This window comes from Haemorhous mexicanus, chromosome 30, assembly GCF_027477595.1.
Source record: "Haemorhous mexicanus isolate bHaeMex1 chromosome 30, bHaeMex1.pri, whole genome shotgun sequence".
Taxonomy (NCBI): Eukaryota; Metazoa; Chordata; class Aves; order Passeriformes; family Fringillidae; genus Haemorhous; species Haemorhous mexicanus.
In genome coordinates this window covers 4948952-4967017 of record NC_082370.1, presented here as the reverse complement: position 1 = coordinate 4967017, position 18066 = coordinate 4948952, and the positions used below count along the sequence as shown (strand labels likewise).

Here is an 18066-nt window from a genome sequence, read left to right as displayed (position 1 = left end):
GGCACCGCGCTCCCAGCACGGGCGGGCACACGGCAGCGCCTGCCCGTCTGCGCCCCCACACCTGGCACCGCCTGCACCCCCAGACCCCCGTGCCCCCACACCTGGCACCCCCAGACCCCCGTGCCCCACACCTGGCACCGCCTGCACCCCCAGACCCCTGTGCCCCACACCTGGCACCGCCTGCACCCCCAGACCCCTGTGCCCCCACACCTGGCACCCCCAGACCCCTGTGCCCCACACCTGGCACCGCCTGCACCCCCAGACCCCCGTGCCCCCACACCTGGCACCGCCTGCACCCCCAGACCCCTGTGCCCCACACCTGGCACCGCCTGCACCCCCAGACCCCTGTAACCTCATCCCCAGCACCCCCTGTGCCCCTGTGCCCTGTACACACGATCCCAGACACAACACACAGAACATGAGCTCTCTCACACACACACACACACCACACCTTGCACATGGGATCTCACACACACACACACACAGAGAGAACACATGGGATCACACACACACACAGAACACACCTTGCACATGAGATCACACACACACACACACACACACACACACAGAGAACACATGGGATCTCACACCTTGCACATGGGATCTCACACACACACACAGAACACACCTGCACACGGGATCCCCTCCCACACAGGTCACACAGGGCACACGGACCCTGCACACGCAGGGGATGCAGAGCACAGGGACCCTGCCCACAGGCAGCCTGCAGGGGATGCAGGGGATGCAGGGGATGCAGGGCACACTCTCTGCACACACATCACACCCGTGTGACCCCCCAGCTGGCAGGGCTGGCGCTCAGGCTGGGGGAGCACACCCAGGCAGCCCCGGGGATGATGCTGGGGGTGTCCCGGGTGTCCCCCACCCTCCCGGCCCCGCAGGCTCCCCGGGCCCCGCTGGTGGCAGGGCCACGTGGCAGCTCGGCCCCAGCCCCGGCCCACGCGTGGCCCCCCCGGCCGTGACTCACTGCCCAGCAATGCTGGGGCCTGCCCGGAGCTGGGGGGCCCCACCTGCACCTCGCCGTGTGACACCGAGCCCTGGCACTCCTCCCAGGCCCCAGCAGGACCCCGCTGCACCCATCACCAAAGAAAAGCCCTTTTATTGAGGCTGGGGGGGCCCGGGGGGAGCGGGGAGGAGAAGGAGCTCAGGGCAGGGGCTCAGAGAAGCCACCATGGCCCCCAGCACCTGCAGGAGGGGGGTGAGCTGGGACCCCCCAAGCCTTTCTCTCCTTTTATTCCTAAAGTGACAGCAGGGCAGGAAGCTCCAGAGGGAGGGGCTGGGCTGGGCTTTTCCTTGTTCACAGTGAGTTTGGGGTGGGGAGGGGGGTCCCACGTGCCTGGCCAGGCTGGATCTGAGCTGCAGAGGTTTTTCACTCCCAGCTCAAATCCCAGAGCATGTTTGGGGTGGGGGAACAGCGGGGAGAGCAGGGAGGAGAGCTCAGGATCACATCAGTCTGCTCAGGGTGCTGGGAACAGGGCCAGGAGTCACCTCTCCTGGCCCTGCCAGACCCTGCAGGATCCCAAAATTACTCTGATGAGCTTTTCCAATGAATGCAATAAGCTTGGGAAGGTGGCTTCTCCAGTGTGGCTGTGGCAGGCCCAGGGTCACGGGGAGGGAGGGAGGGAGGGAGCACAGGGGGGAGGTCATTTGTTCCCTGAAAATTCCCGTGAAAAATTCCTCCTTCCCACTCCAGAGCTGAGGGAGGAGGGCTCCGGGTGGGATGGGACCCTTCCTTCCCCCACCCAAGGGCAGCTGGGGGGGCAGGGGGCAGCTCCTGGGGGCCCCACTGCCGAGGGGCTGGGGAATGGCACTTCACTGAGAGAGAGAGGGACAGAAGAAAAAGCCACAAGGCAGGAGCTGGGTGGGCTCGGGGTCTGGCGCAGTCCCAGGGCTCTGGGGCCCCCAGCAGCCCCCCAGCAGCCCCCCTACTCGATCAGCTCCACGTAGTTGGCGGGGAACATCCCGAAGTGGCCGTCGGGGCCGTAGCCGCGCCACCAGCCCTCGTCGATCATCTCGATGTTGGTGATGATGTTCTCAGGGTCAAAGGAGATCTCGGTGTCATCAGCTGCAAGGGGACAGAGGGGGCAGCGGGGTCAGAGCCCCGGAGCCACCCCAGCCCTGGGGCTCCCCGGGTAACGGGGCTGGAGCTGCTGCAGCGAGCCCAGAGGGGCCACGGAGCTGCTCCAGGGCTGGAGCCCCTCTGGGAGGGCTGGGAATGTTCCCCTGGAGCAGAGAAAGCTCCAGGGAGACCCTTCCAGGGCCTGAAGGGGCTCCACGAGAGCTGGAGAGGGACCTGGGACAAGGGCAGTGGCTCAGAGGGTCTCACCAGCCTGGTAGTCATAGAGTGCCCGGGCACAGAGCCCCTTCCCCGCCAGGTCTGGGGGCTCCTGGTACTCCACCCTGTAGTCATACTTGGCACCGTCAGCTTGTTCCTTCAGGAAGGAGAGCAGAGCAGGAATTAGCAGGAGAACAGGGGGAGGGAAGAGAACAACAGTGCCCAGGAGTGTCCGTCAGCCCCTGAGGCTTGGGGAGGGGGGCTGGAGGTCTGGGTGCCTCTGGAATAAAACCTGGGCTCCAGGGGAGCCGTGCCACGTCTCTGCCACGGGAGCAAAGCAGCTCTGAGCCCAAGAGCCAGCGTGGCCACGAGGCTCAACAGCACTTCCTGTCCCTTGGGACCTGACCCCAGTGGCAACACCAGTGGCAGAAAAGCCCTCGGGACCCCAGCTGCACAGAGCTCATCCCCCAGCAGACAGGCCCCACTCCTGAAAGATTCCTGCCAGAGCCTGGGCTGGCTGAGGGGAGCACGGAGCCCATCTCCCCTGGGATCCCCTGGAACCTGCTGGGCACCTGCAGGCAAGCTCCAGAATGAGAACATGCTTGGAATGCTTGGTTTGGTGAGCACGGAACAAACCAGAGGGGCAGCACAGCAGCAGCCCCTGGAGAGCACCAGGAGCAGCTGGGATGGTCCAGAGGGGCAGGGAAGAGGAGGAGGAGGAGGAGGAAGGGCTTTGGAGGAGGCTGAGGCAGATCCTCTCCCCACACTGGCTCTGGGATTTGGCACTGACAGCTGGAGCAGCCCTGGGGTGCAGGGGGTGCAGGGACTCAGCACCAGGGCCCCCCCTGGGAGGGGACACAGCAGCCCCCTCTGCCACACGGGAGCATCCTGAGCACCCCTGAGCCCTGGGCTTCCCCCTTTCCAACGATTTTAGCTCAGGAAAGTGTGCCAGGCTCATCCTGGGGAAGGGACAAGCCACGCTCCCCCAGCCAGACCCAGGGCCCCCAGACTCACCTGGGGGGGCTCCTCGTAGATGGCCGAGGGCTCCGGGGGCTCCTCGTACAGGTTCTCCTCCCCGTGGGAGCCTGGCACTCCAGAACTGTACCCAGAGTCTCGTCCTGAGGAGAAACCAGGGCTCTGTCCCCAAAGCCAGGCCCTGTCCCCCCACCTGGCCCAGGCTGGGGGTCCCCTGGTCCCCAGTCCAGCCGGGGATGGAGTGAGGAGGGGTCTGGGAGCAGAGGGAAGGACAAAGGACAGATCTACCCCTGGCAGGGAAGGGATGCACCCCTCGGGATGGAATAGTTGCCTGGGAGGGGAGGGGCTGGAGCAGAGCCCTGGCCAAGAGCAGCATCTAGTGGTGACAGTGGCCTGGGGACACCGAGCTGGAGCCCAGCACGGCCGGGCAGGTGGAGCTGGGGGATCCTGAGAGCCCATGCCAGCCCAACCCAGGTGTGACTCCGTGGTTTGGGGACAAGGCCAGCCCCCGGTGCCACCTGCAGCACAGGGGGAGAGCCCTGGGCACAGCCAGCCCTGCCCTGGGTCAGTTCCTCCCCAGAGCAGTGCCATGGCAGGGACACCTCCCAGTGGCCCAGGTGCTCCAAACCCTGCCCAGCCTGGCCTGGGCACTGCCAGGGAGCCAGGGGCACCCTTGGCACCACCCTCCTACCCAGCCTGAGTCAGCACACGGCCTCTGGAATGATTTGGGCTGAAAGGGACCTGGAAGATCCCTCCTGCCACGGCAGGCACACCTGCCAGCGCCCCAGGTGCTCCCAGCCCCAGTGCCCAGCCTGGCCTGGGCACTGCCAGCTGCTCTGCCCACGCTGACAGGGACATCCCTGCCCAGTTTCCGTCCGTCCCTGCCCTCTGGCCATTCCCTGGCACAAGGAAAGAGCCCAGCCCAGCTCTGGGGCAGGGGAGCCCCTGCACGGGGCTGGGCCTGGGGCACAGGGGAGAAGCCCCAGCCTGGCTGTGACAGCCCCTGGGGCGGGTCTGGGGGCAGGCTGGGGCTGCACAGAGCCCAGCTCCAGCAGGAGACACCCCCTGCCCAGGGGCTGAGCCCCCAGCTGAGGGGCAGGAACCATCCTCATCTTCAGTGCCAGCTCAGCCCCTTGCAGGCAGAGCCCGGGGCAAACCAAACCCCAAACCCTGAGATCAGCTGGAGAGGGGGGGGAAGGCTCTGGGGAGGGCAGGGAGCCAGCACCAACCTGCTGCAGGCCCGGGGGAGGCCGGGGGGGACCCCCAGACCCCCCTGCTGGGGGAGGCAGGGCTGGGCACGGAGTTCAGCTCCTGCTGCAGGAACGGGCTGCGCAGCTTCCCTGGGGGAGAGAGGGCAGGGGGCTCAGGGAGGGACCCCCGGGCACCACAGAGGGCAGGGGGCTCAGTCAGGGACCCCTGGGCACCACAGGGGGCAGGGGGCTCAGGGAGAGGGTCCCTGGGCACCACAGGGGGCAGGGGGCTCAGGGAGAGGGTCCCTGGGCACCACAGGGGGCAGGGGGCTCAGGGAGGGACCCCTGGGCACCACAGGGGGCAGGGGGCTCAGGGAGGGACCCCTGGGCACCACAGGGGGCAGGGGGCTCAGGGAGGGGGTCCCTGGGCACCACAGGGGGCAGGGGGCTCAGGGAGGGACCCCTGGGCACCACAGGGGGCAGGGGGCTCAGGGAGGGACCCCCGGGCACCACAGGGGGCAGGGGGCTCAGGGAGGCGGTCCCTGGGCACCACAGGGGGCAGGGGGCTCAGGGAGGGACCCCTGGGCACCACAGGGGGCAGGGGGCTCAGGGAGGGACCCCCGGGCACCACAGGGGGCAGGGGGCTCAGGGAGGGACCCCCGGGCACCACAGGGGGCAGGGGGCTCATGGAGGGGGTCCCTGGGCACCACAGAGGGCAGGGGGCTCATGGAGGGGGTCCCTGGGCACCACAGGGGGCAGGGGGCTCAGGGAGGGACCCCCGGGCACCACAGGGGGCAGGGGGCTCAGGGAGGGACCCCTGGGCACCACAGGGGGCAGGGGGCTCAGAGAGGGACCCCCGGGCACCACAGAGGGCAGGGGGCTCAGGGAGGGACCCCCGGGCACCACAGGGGGCAGGGGGCTCAGGGAGGGGGTCCCCGGGCACCACAGGGGGCAGGGGGCTCAGGGAGGGACCCCCGGGCACCACAGGGGGCAGGGGGCTCAGGGAGGGACCCCCAGGCACCACAGAGGGGAGGGGGCTCAGGGAGGGACCCCCGGGCACCACAGAGGGCAGGGGGCTCAGGGAGGGACCCCTGGGCACCACAGAGGGGAGGGGGCTCAGGGAGGGACCCCCGGGCACCACAGAGGGCAGGGGGCTCAGGGAGGGACCCCTGGGCACCACAGAGGGCAGGGGGCTCAGGGAGGGACCCCTGGGCACCACAGAGGGGAGGGGGCTCAGGGAGGGACCCCCGGGCACCACAGAGGGCAGGGGGCTCAGGGAGGGACCCCTGGGCACCACAGGGGGCAGGGGGCTCAGGGAGGGACCCCAGAGCACCCACAGGGGGCAGGGGGCTCAGGGAGGGACCCCAGAGCACCCACAGGGGGCAGGGGGCTCAGGGAGGGGGGTCCCTGGGCACCACAGGGGGCAGGGGGCTCAGGGAGGGACCCCTGGGCACAACAGAGGGCAGGGGGCTCAGGGAGGGACCCCTGGGCACCAGAGCGGGCAGGGGGCTCAGGGCTGCTCGGGGAGGGGCTCCCAGCCCCCCTGGGCACCCCCACACTGCTGGCTCACCCTCCCAAGCAGGATTTTCCAGCTCCAATCCTGGCTGTGGAAAACGAGTTTGGCAACTGGCTGCAGCAGCAGCCAAGGGGGAATTTAAAAAGTAATGAATGGATGTAATTCTGGGGAGGAGGAAGAGCTGGAGCCCCTGGGAGGGCAGGCCACAGACATCAGACTGGGAGGGGATGATGCAAACTGGTTTCTGCCAGTGCATTTCCTGTGGCAGGAGGTAACTGAGCTGCTCTCTGCTCACCTCCACCTCCAAAGCAAACAGAACCCGAGGAGAGTTCCTGGACCAGCCCTGCCAGCACCAAGACTCCTGCCTACCCTGTCTCTGATCCATTCCAGGCCATTTATCTCCCTTTCCTCCATGAAAACCATCCAACCCTAATCAACACCTCAAAGTCAGTCTCTCCTCATGATCAAAAACGACATTTTCAACCATCAAAATGACATTTTCAACCATCAAAATGACATTTTCAACCATCAAAACGACATTTTCAACCATCAAAACGACATTTTCAACCATCAAAATGACATTTTCAACCATAAAAATGACATTTTCAACCATAAAAATGACATTTTCAACCATCAAAACGACATTTTCAACCATCAAAAACGACCCCTTCCCAGCGTGGCACGGCTGCCTGCCCAAGGAAGCAGGGCTCCTGCTCCCACCACCAAGTGAAAGGGATGATTTGGGTCAATTCAAGGAGCTCTGGGGGCTGGGCTGAGGAGGATGAGGAGGTGGCAGAGGCAGTCACCCAGGGGTGTCACGTGCCCCCCACAGCCACTTCCTCAGCTGCTCCCAGCTCTGCCTTGCACACTTCCTGATTTCAGTGAGATCAGATCGGGCCCCCCTGGCAGCACAGCAGCCTGCCTGGGGCACTGCCAAAACCTGGGTGCAGCTCCAAGCAGAGGGGACAGAGTGTGACAGTGGTGCTCTCCTGGCCCTAACAGAACTCTAATCACATAAAAAATAACTTCAGGGCTCGGCAGGGGAGTCAGAGTGTGGAAATCTGCTGCCTTTGTGATTAAAACTTGGCTGGAGCTGGGCACAGCCCAGCAGAGAACAGCGGTGTGCAGCTGTGGCCTCGCAGGGCTGCTGCCCCAGCGGGGCCCCTCCAGGTGCAGGGAGGCCCAGGGGGGCTGGGGACTGCCCCCAGCCCCTTTCAGTGTCCCCAGGCCACACCTGGCTGTGCCCCAGCCCCTGCCCTGTCCCCAGGCCACACCTGGCTGTGCCCCCAGCCCCTTTCAGTGTCCCCAGGCCACACCTGGCTGTGCCCCCAGCCCCTTTCAGGGTCTCTAGGCCACACCTGGCTGTGCCCCCAGCCCCTTTCAGGGTCTCTAGGCCACACCTGGCTGTGCCCCCAGCCCCTTTCAGGGTCTCTAGGCCACACCTGGCTGTGCCCCCAGCCCCTTTCAGTGTCCCCAGGCCACACCTGGCTGTGCCCCAGCCCCTTTCAGGGTCTCCAGGCCACACCTGGCTGTGTCCCCAGCCCCTGCCCTGTCCCCTGGCTGTGCCCCCAGCCCCTTTCAGTGTCCCCAGGCCACACCTGGCTGTGCCCCCAGCCCCTTTCAGTGTCCCCAGCCCCTGGCAGTGTCCCCAGGCCGTACCTGGCTGTGCTGGCAGCCCCGTGTCCCCCGGCCCCACCTGGCTGTGCCCCCAGCCCCTTTCAGTGTCCCCAGCCCCTGGCAGTGTCCCCAGGCCGTACCTGGCTGTGCCCCAGCCCCTGGCAGTGTCCCCAGGCCGTACCTGGCTGTGCTGGCAGCCCCGTGTCCCCCGGCCCCGCTCTCTCCCTTTGCTTGAAGATGTCGCGGGGGTTGACGGCTCTCTGCGCGATCAGCGTGGCTGCCTCCTGCCCGGGGAGGGGGCACGGGGTCACTCAGGGCTCAGGAACAGGGGGCAGCCCCCCCAGGGCAGCCCCCCTGGCCCGGGCAGGTCCTCACCTGGGCCTTCTCCACCGACTGGCTCCTCCTGACGCCCCGGGGCACCTCGCCCTCCTCGGCGCGCTCCTGGGACAGGGACAGGGACAGGGCTGGGCCACAGGGACAGGGCTGGGCCACAGGGACAGGGCTGGGCCACAGGGACAGGGCTGGGCCACCAGCCACCCCGCCCTGGCCAGCCCCGACAGAGCCACCTGCCCCCCTCTGTCCCTTCTGCCCCCCTCGGGCCCCAGGGAGCCGCGGCGGAGGGAGGAGGAGGAGGAGGGAGCCCCGGATCCGGGAGGACCATGTGGGAATTCCGGGCCTGGTGCCACGGGATCAGGGAATGATTTTGGGTGGGAAAACCCCTGAGAGCAGAGTCCAGTGCTCCCCAGCACTGCCACGGCCACCCCTGAGCCGTGTCCCCAAGTGCCACATCCCCCAGCTGTGACATCCCCCCAGGGATGCCATCCCTGCCCTGGGCAGCTGTGCCAGGGCTGCACAACCCTTCCCACCAAGGAATTTCCCCAATATCCAACTTAAACCTCCCCTGGGCAACCTGGGGGCCATTTCCACTTGCCCTGTCCCAGGTCCCTGTCCCCTCCACCTGGGCAAACCTCGCCTGGGGCCAGCACAGAGCTCACCCACTGCTGCTGCTCCCTGTCCCTGCTCTCAGCCTCCTGCTGCTGCTGGAGTCTCCTGTGGGGATAAAGGGGTTAAAACTTTGAGACCCCACCCCACTGTTCCAGGCCCAGCACAGGAAGGCCATCCCTCACCTGGGGGCCAGAGAAGGTGCTGCAGCCTGCCTCGAGGAGAGGAGCAGGTGAGAGGGGCAGGAGCTGCTCAAGGCAGTGGGGTCATTCCAGGGAAATCCCCCTGGGGACAGGGACAGGAGCATCTTTATATGGAGCTGGGTGGGCTTCCCTGGAGTCCTCCACGTGGGGCTGGAGCCCCCTGGACCTCTGGCAGCCCAAAGACAGGGACCATGGGTGCCAGCAAGAGTTTGGGGAGCAAAAGGGGGAGAGTCCTGGAGCAGGATGGGTGGGCAGGGAGGCTCAGGGGTGATGCTGCACAAGCAGCCAGCGAGATGTTCCCTCCACAGCTGGATCAAGATGCCCTCGAATCTGCTCTCTCAAAGGAGATTTCCTGGGCCTGCAGGAGTCCCAGCAGTGGGAATTGCAGGGAACCCAGCCCTCCCTGAGGAATAAACCCTGCTGGAGTGGGGGCAGCTCGGAGAGGCAGCGACAGGGACAGCCAGCACCACGGGCACCGCGGCGGGCAGGACGGGCTCCCCGAAGCCCACTCACTTCTGGGCCTCGATCTCACTGGCCCTGGCCTGGAACAGCTGCTCCCGCCCCGCCGCCTCCCGCAGCTCCCGCTGGCGCCGCTCCTGCTCCAGCCGCTGCCGCTCCTGCTCCGCCCGCCGCCGCTCCTCCAGGCGCCGGTTCTCCTCGTCCTTCTGGGGGCACGCACGGGGCACCGGGCCGGGGCTCACGGGGGGCACGGGGGGCACGGGGATGGGGGTCATGGGGATGGGGGCTCACGGGGATGGGGGCTCACGGGGATGGGGCTCACGGGGGCTCACGGGGATGGGGGTCATGGGGGCTCACGGGGATGGGGCTCACGGGGGCTCACGGGGATGGGGGTCATGGGGGCTCACGGGGATGGGGCTCACGGGGATGGGGCTCACGGGGCCGGGGGCTCACAGGGGCTCACGGGGATGGGGGGTCACGGGGATGGGGGCTCACGGGGATGGGGGCTCACAGGGATGGGGGGTCACAGGGGCTCACGGGGGCACACGGGGATGGGGGGTCACGGGGATGGGGGCTCACAGGGATGGGGGTCACGGGGATGGGGGCTCACGGGGGCTCACGGGGGCTCACGGGGATGGGGGCTCACGGGGATGGGGGCTCACGGGGGGCACGGGGATGGGGGTCATGGGAGCTTACGGGGACTCACGGGGGCTCACGGGGATGGGGGTCACGGGGATGGGGGCTCACGGGGATGGGGGTCACGGGGATGGGGGTCACGGGGATGGGGGTCACGGGGATGGGGGCTCACAGGGGCTCACGGGGATGGGGGCTCACGGGGGCTCACGGGGATGGGGGCTCACAGGGCCGGGGGGTCCGAGCCCTCCAGCCCTCTGCACCCCAAGGCACAGGGCAGGTCTGGGGGGACACAGTGGGTCCCAGGGACACTGTGGGTTCCAAGGACACAGCACACCCCCGGGGCCCAGGGTGGATCCCAGGGCACCTTTCCAGTCAGAAGGTTCACACGTCGTTGCTTAACCCCATAAACGCCAAGGTGCAAGGGAAGGGAACAGGGAGCAGCCCCGCAGCCAAAGCCAGCCTCCCCACCCTGCTGGGGTCTGCTGGGAGCTGGGATTCAGCCCTGCCAGGAGAGCCAGGAGCAGCCCAGCCCTGCCAGCTGGGCCAGACTCAGGTGAGATGAAGGAGATGAGGCAGCACCTCCAGCCCCCCTCTGGGAGCACCCCAGGGCAGCAGCTCTGCCCTTCCCTGGTCCCTGATCCCAGGCAGCACTCCCAGCTCCCAGACACGGAATCAGACTGGAGAACAATCTCCAGCTAACCCCCAACACCCTGTGCTCCAGGGCACACCCTCACCCACCTCTGCTTTGGCCCAGAAATTGTCCTTATTGACCCTCTTGATCTCAGACATGGCGTTTGTCTTCTGGTACACAGAGCCCTGAGCAGACACAGAGAAAACACCTTTCTTGCACCTTTTGTCACCAAATCAGCCCAAATCAGCCCAGCCTGGGACCTCCCTGGGACGCTCCCATGACCTGATGCTTTGCCCCACAGTCTAAAGGAGGCCTGGGTGAGGCCAGTGCACGCTGCCAGAGATGGGGAATTGCTGGCCCTGGCACAGGTGGCTCCTCCATCCCCGGAATGTCCAAGGCCAGGCTGGATGGGCTTGGAGCAGCCTGGGGTGGTGGCAGGTGTCCCTGGCCCTGGCAGGGGTGGCACTGGATGGGCCAGAACCCCCTCAGGCACTGGAAGGGGCCCCAAGTTCTCCCTGGACTCTTTTATTCCCCAGGCTGAACATTCCAGAGGGGCCAATGGCCAGGGTGCCCCTTCCACCGTGGGATCAATGGGGTCCCAGACCTTCCCCCCCCCAAAAGCCCCCCTGCCCCACTCACCACGGGAGCCTGGGGCCCCGAGTCCTGGAACTTGCTGCTCTCCTTGTGGAAGCTGTAGTTGGCCCCCGAGGCCTTGGCCACCTTCTCCATGATGAGCTCGGGCTCCACGTCCTCCTCTGCCCGGGCATTGATGGTGACGTGAGCCCCCTGAGCAGGAGGAGCCAGCACAGGCCTGAGGGGTCACTCTGGGAGCCCCCAGACCCAGCAGCTGCCCCGGGAGCTCCTGGCTGTGCTCCAGAGCTCCCAGGGGAAGGAAAAGCAGGAAATACCCAGGGGGATTTGCTGGGCAAGCTGCTCTACTGGAAGATGTCCCTGAGCGTGGCAGGGGGGCAGAGGGGGGTGGTCTGGGGTCCCTCCCTCCCACCCAGAGCACGAGGGGACTGCCTGGGGAGGGCAGAGCAGGCTCAGACCTTCAGGAAGTTGGCCACAGTGCTGACGTGGTTGGCGCAGGCTCCTTTCCTCACGTCATTGACACCTTCCCCTGTCTGCAGGAGACACCAGCAGCTCACCCCAGCCCCCAGGGCTGCCCCCAGGGCTGTCCCCAGGGCTGTCCCCAGGGCTGTCCCCAGGGCTGTCCCAGGGCTGCCCCCAGGGCTGTCCCTGCTGTCCCCAGGGCTGTCCCTGCTGTCCCCTGGGCTGTCCCAGGGCTGTCCCCAGGGCTGTCCCCAGGGCTGTCCCCAGGGCTGCCCCACGGCTGTCCCTGCTGTCCCCAGGGCTGTCCCAGGGCTGTCCCTGCTGTCCCAGGGCTGTCCCTGCTGTCCCCAGGGCTGTCCCAGGGCTGTCCCAGGGCTGTCCCCAGGGCTGTCCCAGGGCTGTCCCAGGGCTGTCCCTGCTGTCTCAGGGCTGTCCCCAGGGCTGTCCCCAGGGCTGTCCCAGGGCTGTCCCTGCTGTCCCCAGGGCTGTCCCCAGGGCTGTCCCAGGGCTGTCCCTGCTGTCCCCAGGGCTGTCCCAGGGCTGCCCCCAGGGCTGTCCCCAGGGCTGTCCCCAGGGCTGTCCCAGGGCTGTCCCCAGGGCTGTCCCAGGGCTGTCCCTGCTGTCCCCAGGGCTGTCCCTGCTGCCCCCAGGGCTGTCCCAGGGCTGTCCCTGCTGTCCCCAGGGCTGTCCCCACTCACCCAGTTGACCAGGACGTATTTGGGCAGCCCCGAGTTGGGATCCTTGACGCGGCAGAAGCCGTACATCACCTTCCCGCTGTTGAGCTCCTCCACCATCTCCTCCAGGCCCCCCTCTGCCCCGGGAGGGAGCACAGGGGTGAGCCCAGCCCGCCCTGCGCCGGCTGGGAGCAGCCAGAGCCCCCCAGCTCTGCTCCCTGCAGGCTCCCACAGCCGAGGGGCTGCCCCAGCCTCTCTGCTTGCCCTGAGAAGGCAGGGCCTGAGCACTCCCCACCCAGCCCCAGCAGCCTTCATCACCCCGTTCCTCCTCCTCCTCAGGCCCCCACAAACCCCCACGGGTCTGAGATCCTGGGCCCCAGCCAAGGGAGGGAGAGGGGGAAGGAGCTGCTCACAGCCCTGACCGATCAGGAGCTTCACGGAGGGCTCAGCCAGCTCTGCCCCAGAGCCAGGAACACCTCGGGGGGAACGGGGCTGAGGAGTGCTGGAGGAACTGCTGGGCCCTGTTCCTGCTCTGCAGGATGGGAAGGAGAGAAGGAACCAGAAGGGCAGCACGGGGCAAGGTCCTGCCAGAGCACCGGGGGGGTCCTGCCCCACGCCTCCCTCCTGTCACACCCAGCTGGGGTGGTCCCAGAGCTGCTCTGGGCAGTTGGGAGCCAGCCCCAGAGGGAAAATCCCACTCAGGGCTCAGGCAGGGGCAATGGGAAGGGAACTGCTCACTCCCACCACGCCAAAAAAACACCAGGAAAGGAGGAAAACCACCAAAAATGCACACTCTCATCCCAAAAACATCCCCCCAGACCACAGCTCCTCCTGTGCTGGGCTGTCTGAGCCCTGACAAGTGGGAAAGGAGCCACTGCTCCTTATCAGCCCTGGCAGGAGCAGAGAGACCAGCACAGCTCACCCTGCTCTGCAGCATCACCCAGATCATTTCCTCCTCCCGATTAAATATTCATGGTTTGCCTCTAAATTCGGCTCCAAACCCGGCAGGGAAGTTGAAGGTTGGTGAGGGAATGCTGGGGGAGCTCAGGGCACACCCTCTGCAGCTCCCCAAAACCCCCCAAAACCCCCCAAAACCCCATCTGGGAGCCAACAAAAGTCCTCCTCAACAAAACTGCCCAGCACCAAACCCCGGGCTCCATGGGCTGCACCAGACCCTGTGGAGCATCCCAGGAACTTCCACAGGCTGGGAAAGCTCTTGGAAATTGAGGGAGAAGCTGGGGAGGGACGAGAGGATGCAAATTCCAGCCTGGATGTGCTGCTGCTTCCTGGAGGCTTCAGCTGCCCAGCCAGGGGTGTCTGGGTGGGAATCAGCAGCCAGGCAAAAAACAAATGGAAAAGAATTGCAGGAAGGAGGGAATTGGGCTCGAGGGGCTTCAGGAGCACTGAGCAGGGAGCCCTGGCTGAGCGAGTGGCTTTGGAGCAGCACGTGGTCCTGCCCAAATCCGGGACCTGAAACACTCCAGGGACGCAAGGAGCAGCCAGGATCCCAACTTGGGATCCTCTGGAAAGGAGGAAAAGGACAGGGAAGGAGAAGCAGAGCTGGCAGAGAGGCTCTGCTCTGTGTTCCTCACTCCAAAATCCCCCCAGACACCCCGACACAGCCCCCAGGGGCACCCCCAGCACACCCTCGGGGATTAAATCCCCCCAACATCTCAGGCAGGTGCAGTGAGGTGAGCCCTGGAACCCCCCAGAGCCCCAGAACAGAGGGATGGTCCCCAAAATCAGCCCCCAGCCCCTGGAAATGGGGAATGGTCCCCAAAATCAGCCCCCAGCCCCTGGAAACGGGGAATGGTCCCCAAAATCAGCCCCCAGCCCCTGGAAACGGGGAAAGGTCCCCCAAATCCTCACCCCCAGAGCCGGCCACTCGCAGGTCATTGCTGTTGCCTTCATAGGTGAACAGAGCCCTAAAATTAAGGCAGAAATGGGATTTTCAGCCAGCACAGTGCTCGGCTGGGCTGCTCACACACCCCTGGCACCTTCTGAGGTGCAGAGCCCCCAGGGACCCCCTGATCCCCCCAGACCCCCCCACCGCCCCTCTCACCCACCCCACATCCGCCCAACCCCCCCCACTGTCCCCCATGCCCCCCAGAGCCACCGGCCCCGCCGGACCTGCTCCCCCCCGCGCCCACCCCCGGTTCGCTCCCACCGCTCGGATCGCCCCGCACCCCCATCCCCCATCCCCCATCCCCCCACCCCCGAGCCCCCCTCCCCATCCATCCCCGCCCATCGCCGCCCCCCGGGCTGCCCCCGGCCCCGCCGCCCCCCGCACCAGTCCGTGCGGCTCCCCGCGGCCACCACGCTCCCGTAGGCCTCCTGCAGCGCCCGCCCGTTCTTGGCCAGGTTCAGCGCCATGGCCGCGCCCGCTCCGCCCGCCGGCAGTGCCGGGCCCGCCCCGCCGGTACTGCCGGTACCGCCCCCGGCCCCGCCCCGCCCCGGCCCCGCCCCGCCGGTGCTGCCGGTACCGCCCCCGGCCCCGCCCCGGCACGGCCCCGCCCCGCCGGTGATACCGGCACCGCCCCGGCCCCGCCCCAGGCACGGCCCCGCCCCGCCGGTGATACCGGCACCGCCCACACGGAGCTGCCGGTACCGCCCCCGGCCCAGCCCCGCCCCGCCCCCGCCCCACCGGTGTCCCCGGCCCCGCCCCCGGGTCTCCCCGGTGATACCGGCCCCGCTCCCGCCCCCGCTACCCCGCCCCGGAAGAGCCAGGCCCCGCCCCGGCCAGCCCCGCCCTACTAGGCCACGCCCACGAGACGCTACACCGCGCCCACCACTTGCTAGACCACGCCCCTAGATGTATAGACCACGCCCCCGATCGAGAGAGCGCCCCTCAAACCCCGGAGCGCGCCCCCGAATGACGGACCCCGAAAGGGAGACCCCCCCCCAAAATAATGGACCCCGACAGGAGACCCCCCCCAAAATAACGGACCCCGAAAGGGAGACCCCCCCGAAAGGGAGACCCCCCCCCCAAAATAATGGACCCCGACAGGAGACCCCCCCCCCAAATAACGGACCCCGAAAGGGAGACCCCCCCAAATAATGGACCCCGAAAGGGAGACCCCCCCGAAAGGGAGACCCCCCCCCCCAAAATAACGGACCCTGACAGGGCGACCTCCCCAGTAAGGAGACCCCCCCCAAAAATAAGGGACCCCGACAGGGCCACGCCCCCAGTAAGGAGACCCCCCCCCAAAACAACGGACCCCGACAGGAGACCCCCCCCCAGCATTCAGCCGCAGCCCCGGGGCAGACCCTCGCCGTTTCCGGGGGTTTCCCTCATTTCCCGGCCGGGGGGCACACCGGGGATGCGTGCGGGGAGCGCCTCCGAGCCTGCAGCTCCCTGGGCTGTAAATGCCACTCAATTTTAGCCCAAATCATCAAAACTGTGCCTCTCACCGCCCCGGGGTGGTGGCCCTCCCGAAGAGGTGAACTCGGGGGGCAGGAGGAGGCCGGGGGCCCCGGGAGGTGACCCGCGGCGAGTGGCGGCGCGGGCGGTGTCCCCAGGACGCGCTAATGGGACATTAGCGGCTCGTTGTCCCCCGCTGCCATCGCCCGGCTGGCCCCGCTCGGGGGGTGCCGCTCCATGGGCCCCCTTCTCCCCCCGAGCCTTCCCCCACATTCGGGGCTCCCTAAAGCTGGGAGAGCAGCAAGGATGGGGAGATTTAGGGGGGCACCCCAAAATTCCTGCGGCGTCTCAGCCCCCCTCCACCCTCGGGGGCCATGGGGGGAGCGACTCATCCATGACCCACGACCTCCAGGAATGGGGAAAATAACGGGCCCCACCCCCCCGGGAGGGTGAGCGGGGTTACCGAGCCCCCCCAGACCCCGGGCTGTCCCCAGAGGCAGTGACGGTCCTCGTGCCCCCAATTCCAGGGAAAAATGTGTCTGAGGGGGTGGGATGGGGCTGGAGATGGAGAACGGAGCGATGGAGGGTCCTGGGGGGCCTGAGGGTCCCGCGGTGTCCACACTTCCTGGGGTGACCAAGGAACAGCAGGGGGGTGTCTCTGGGTGGCGAGGGGTCCTGGGGTGTCAGATGGTGCCACCTTGCACCCCTCACCCCTCCATCCCATCCCACGGATCCCCCATCCCACAGATCCCTCATCCCACGGATCCCCCATCCCATGGATCCCCCATCCCTCAGATCCCCATCCCACGGATCCCCCATCCCACGGATCCCCCATCCCACAGATCCCCCATCCCAGGGATCCCCCATCCCTCAGATCCCCATCCCACAGATCCCCCATCCCAGGGATCCCCCATCCCTCGGATCCCCCATCCCACGGATCCCCCATCCCATGGATCCCCATCCCACGGATCCCCCATCCCATGGATCCCCATCCCTCAGATCCCCCATCCCATGGATCCCCATCCCAAGGATCCCCCATCCCACGGATCCCCCATCCCACAGATCCCCCATCCCACAGATCCCCCATCCCACGGATCCCCCATCCCACGGATCCCCCATCCCACGGATCCCCCATCCCTTCATCCGGCCATGGCCCCCCGAACACCAGCTGTCACCTCTGGGTGGGTGAAACCCACGGAGGAGGCTCTCCCGTGTTTGTAGGACCCACGGAAATGTTGGGGAACGCCCCAAACCTGCAGGGCTGCCTGTTTCAGGGTTTAGGAGGTCACAGGAGGGGAAGTTTTGGGGAGCGCTGGGTGGCACGGGACGTTCACCCCCAGGCGTGCCCTGCTGGGAACCAGCCACCTCCTCAGGCCCCGAGGGCTCATCCCGTGTTATTTACGGGAAATATGGGCAAAAATAATGCCCTAGGTGACTATTTATATATTTCAGCATCCTGGGACTCACACAGACACCTGGACACATCCATACCCCTCCTCCGTGTGCCCCTAAAGAAGGAGCAGTCTGGGAAGAAGGGGCAGATGTGAGCTCCCCATTCAGCACGTGGCTGGAAATGTTAATTAAACGCAGGGCAATAAAACATCTGGAGGGCTGGGAGCGGGGAAGGGCCAGCCGGCACGACCCCCCGCAGCTGCCTCCTGCTTTTCCTTGGGAATCTTGGGCAGGGGGGACTGGGGTCACCAGCGATTTCGATGGTACAAAAGCCTTTTCATGAAGTATTTCAGGCAAAGCAACTGAAGAACCTTTGTGGCGCAGAGCGAGGGGCTGCCGGGGGGCGGTGGGGGCTGCTGGCCCCGGGGGTCTGGGGGCTGGAGGTGGCTGAGATTGGGGTTCACGGCCAGGCTGTGGGTGATGGCACAGGGACAATGGCTCGGGGATGATGGATTAAGCCCCGTTTGGTGCCACCCCAGCAGCGCTGCAAGCGCCTGCCGTGGGGGAACGAGCCCACCCTGTAAAAAAAGGAGAAAAAGGTTTTTTTGGAAGAATCTGTCCCGCGGGCTGGCCGGTCCCATCACGGCAGGACCCTGCTCCCACTGTGGGGAGGGATGGGCATGTCCCCCGGAGCATCCCCTGGGGTGGGGGACAGAGGTGGGCTGGGGACACCGTGGGGGGCCAGGGTGCCCCCGGTGGGGTGTGGGCCCCCCTGACCCGTGGGGCACCAAACGGGAATGGGCAGCGAGGGCACCCCGGGAGGGCTGGGGGCAGCTGAACAGGATGGGGGACAGGGGTGGGAGCGCCCAGATGGAGGGGACACCCGGGGCGGATGGGGGGACAGATGGAGGGGACACCCGGGGCGGACGGGGGGACCCAGGGCACGAGGGGGACACCAGGGCAGGGCGGGAGGAGCACGGACGGAAAGGGGAGGCCATGAGCAAGCTGAGAACACTCAGAGTGTCACCCCGCGGGGAACGGGGCACCCAGCTGGGACACGCTGGACCAGGAGGGGGAACCCCGCATGGGATGAGGGCGGCACGGACCGGACGGGGAGAGCCCGG

At 66.9% G+C, this 18066-nt stretch overlaps 1 protein-coding gene across 3 annotated transcripts; it reads right to left on the bottom strand.

Moving 5' to 3' along the window:
• Nucleotides 1–1097: 1097 nt before the first annotated feature.
• Nucleotides 1098–14613, bottom strand: DBNL (drebrin like). Of its 3 annotated transcripts, none has more exons than XM_059870490.1 (14): nt 14480–14613; nt 14059–14114; nt 12214–12326; nt 11512–11586; nt 11102–11248; nt 10570–10647; nt 9250–9401; nt 8587–8641; nt 7967–8032; nt 7773–7875; nt 4498–4608; nt 3308–3411; nt 2345–2450; nt 1098–2083 (listed from the first exon to the last, which is right to left on the bottom strand). In XM_059870490.1, exons 1-14 carry the CDS (start codon nt 14560–14562, stop codon nt 1944–1946), a joined length of 1389 nt encoding a protein of 462 aa, XP_059726473.1. In that variant the 5' UTR covers nt 14563–14613; the 3' UTR covers nt 1098–1943. The 3 variants fall into 3 exon arrangements, with proteins under 3 accessions (XP_059726473.1, XP_059726475.1, XP_059726476.1); XM_059870492.1 differs by having other exon boundaries at nt 9250–9398; XM_059870493.1 differs by lacking the exon at nt 4498–4608.
• Between the last annotated feature and the right edge of the window lie 3453 nt (nt 14614–18066).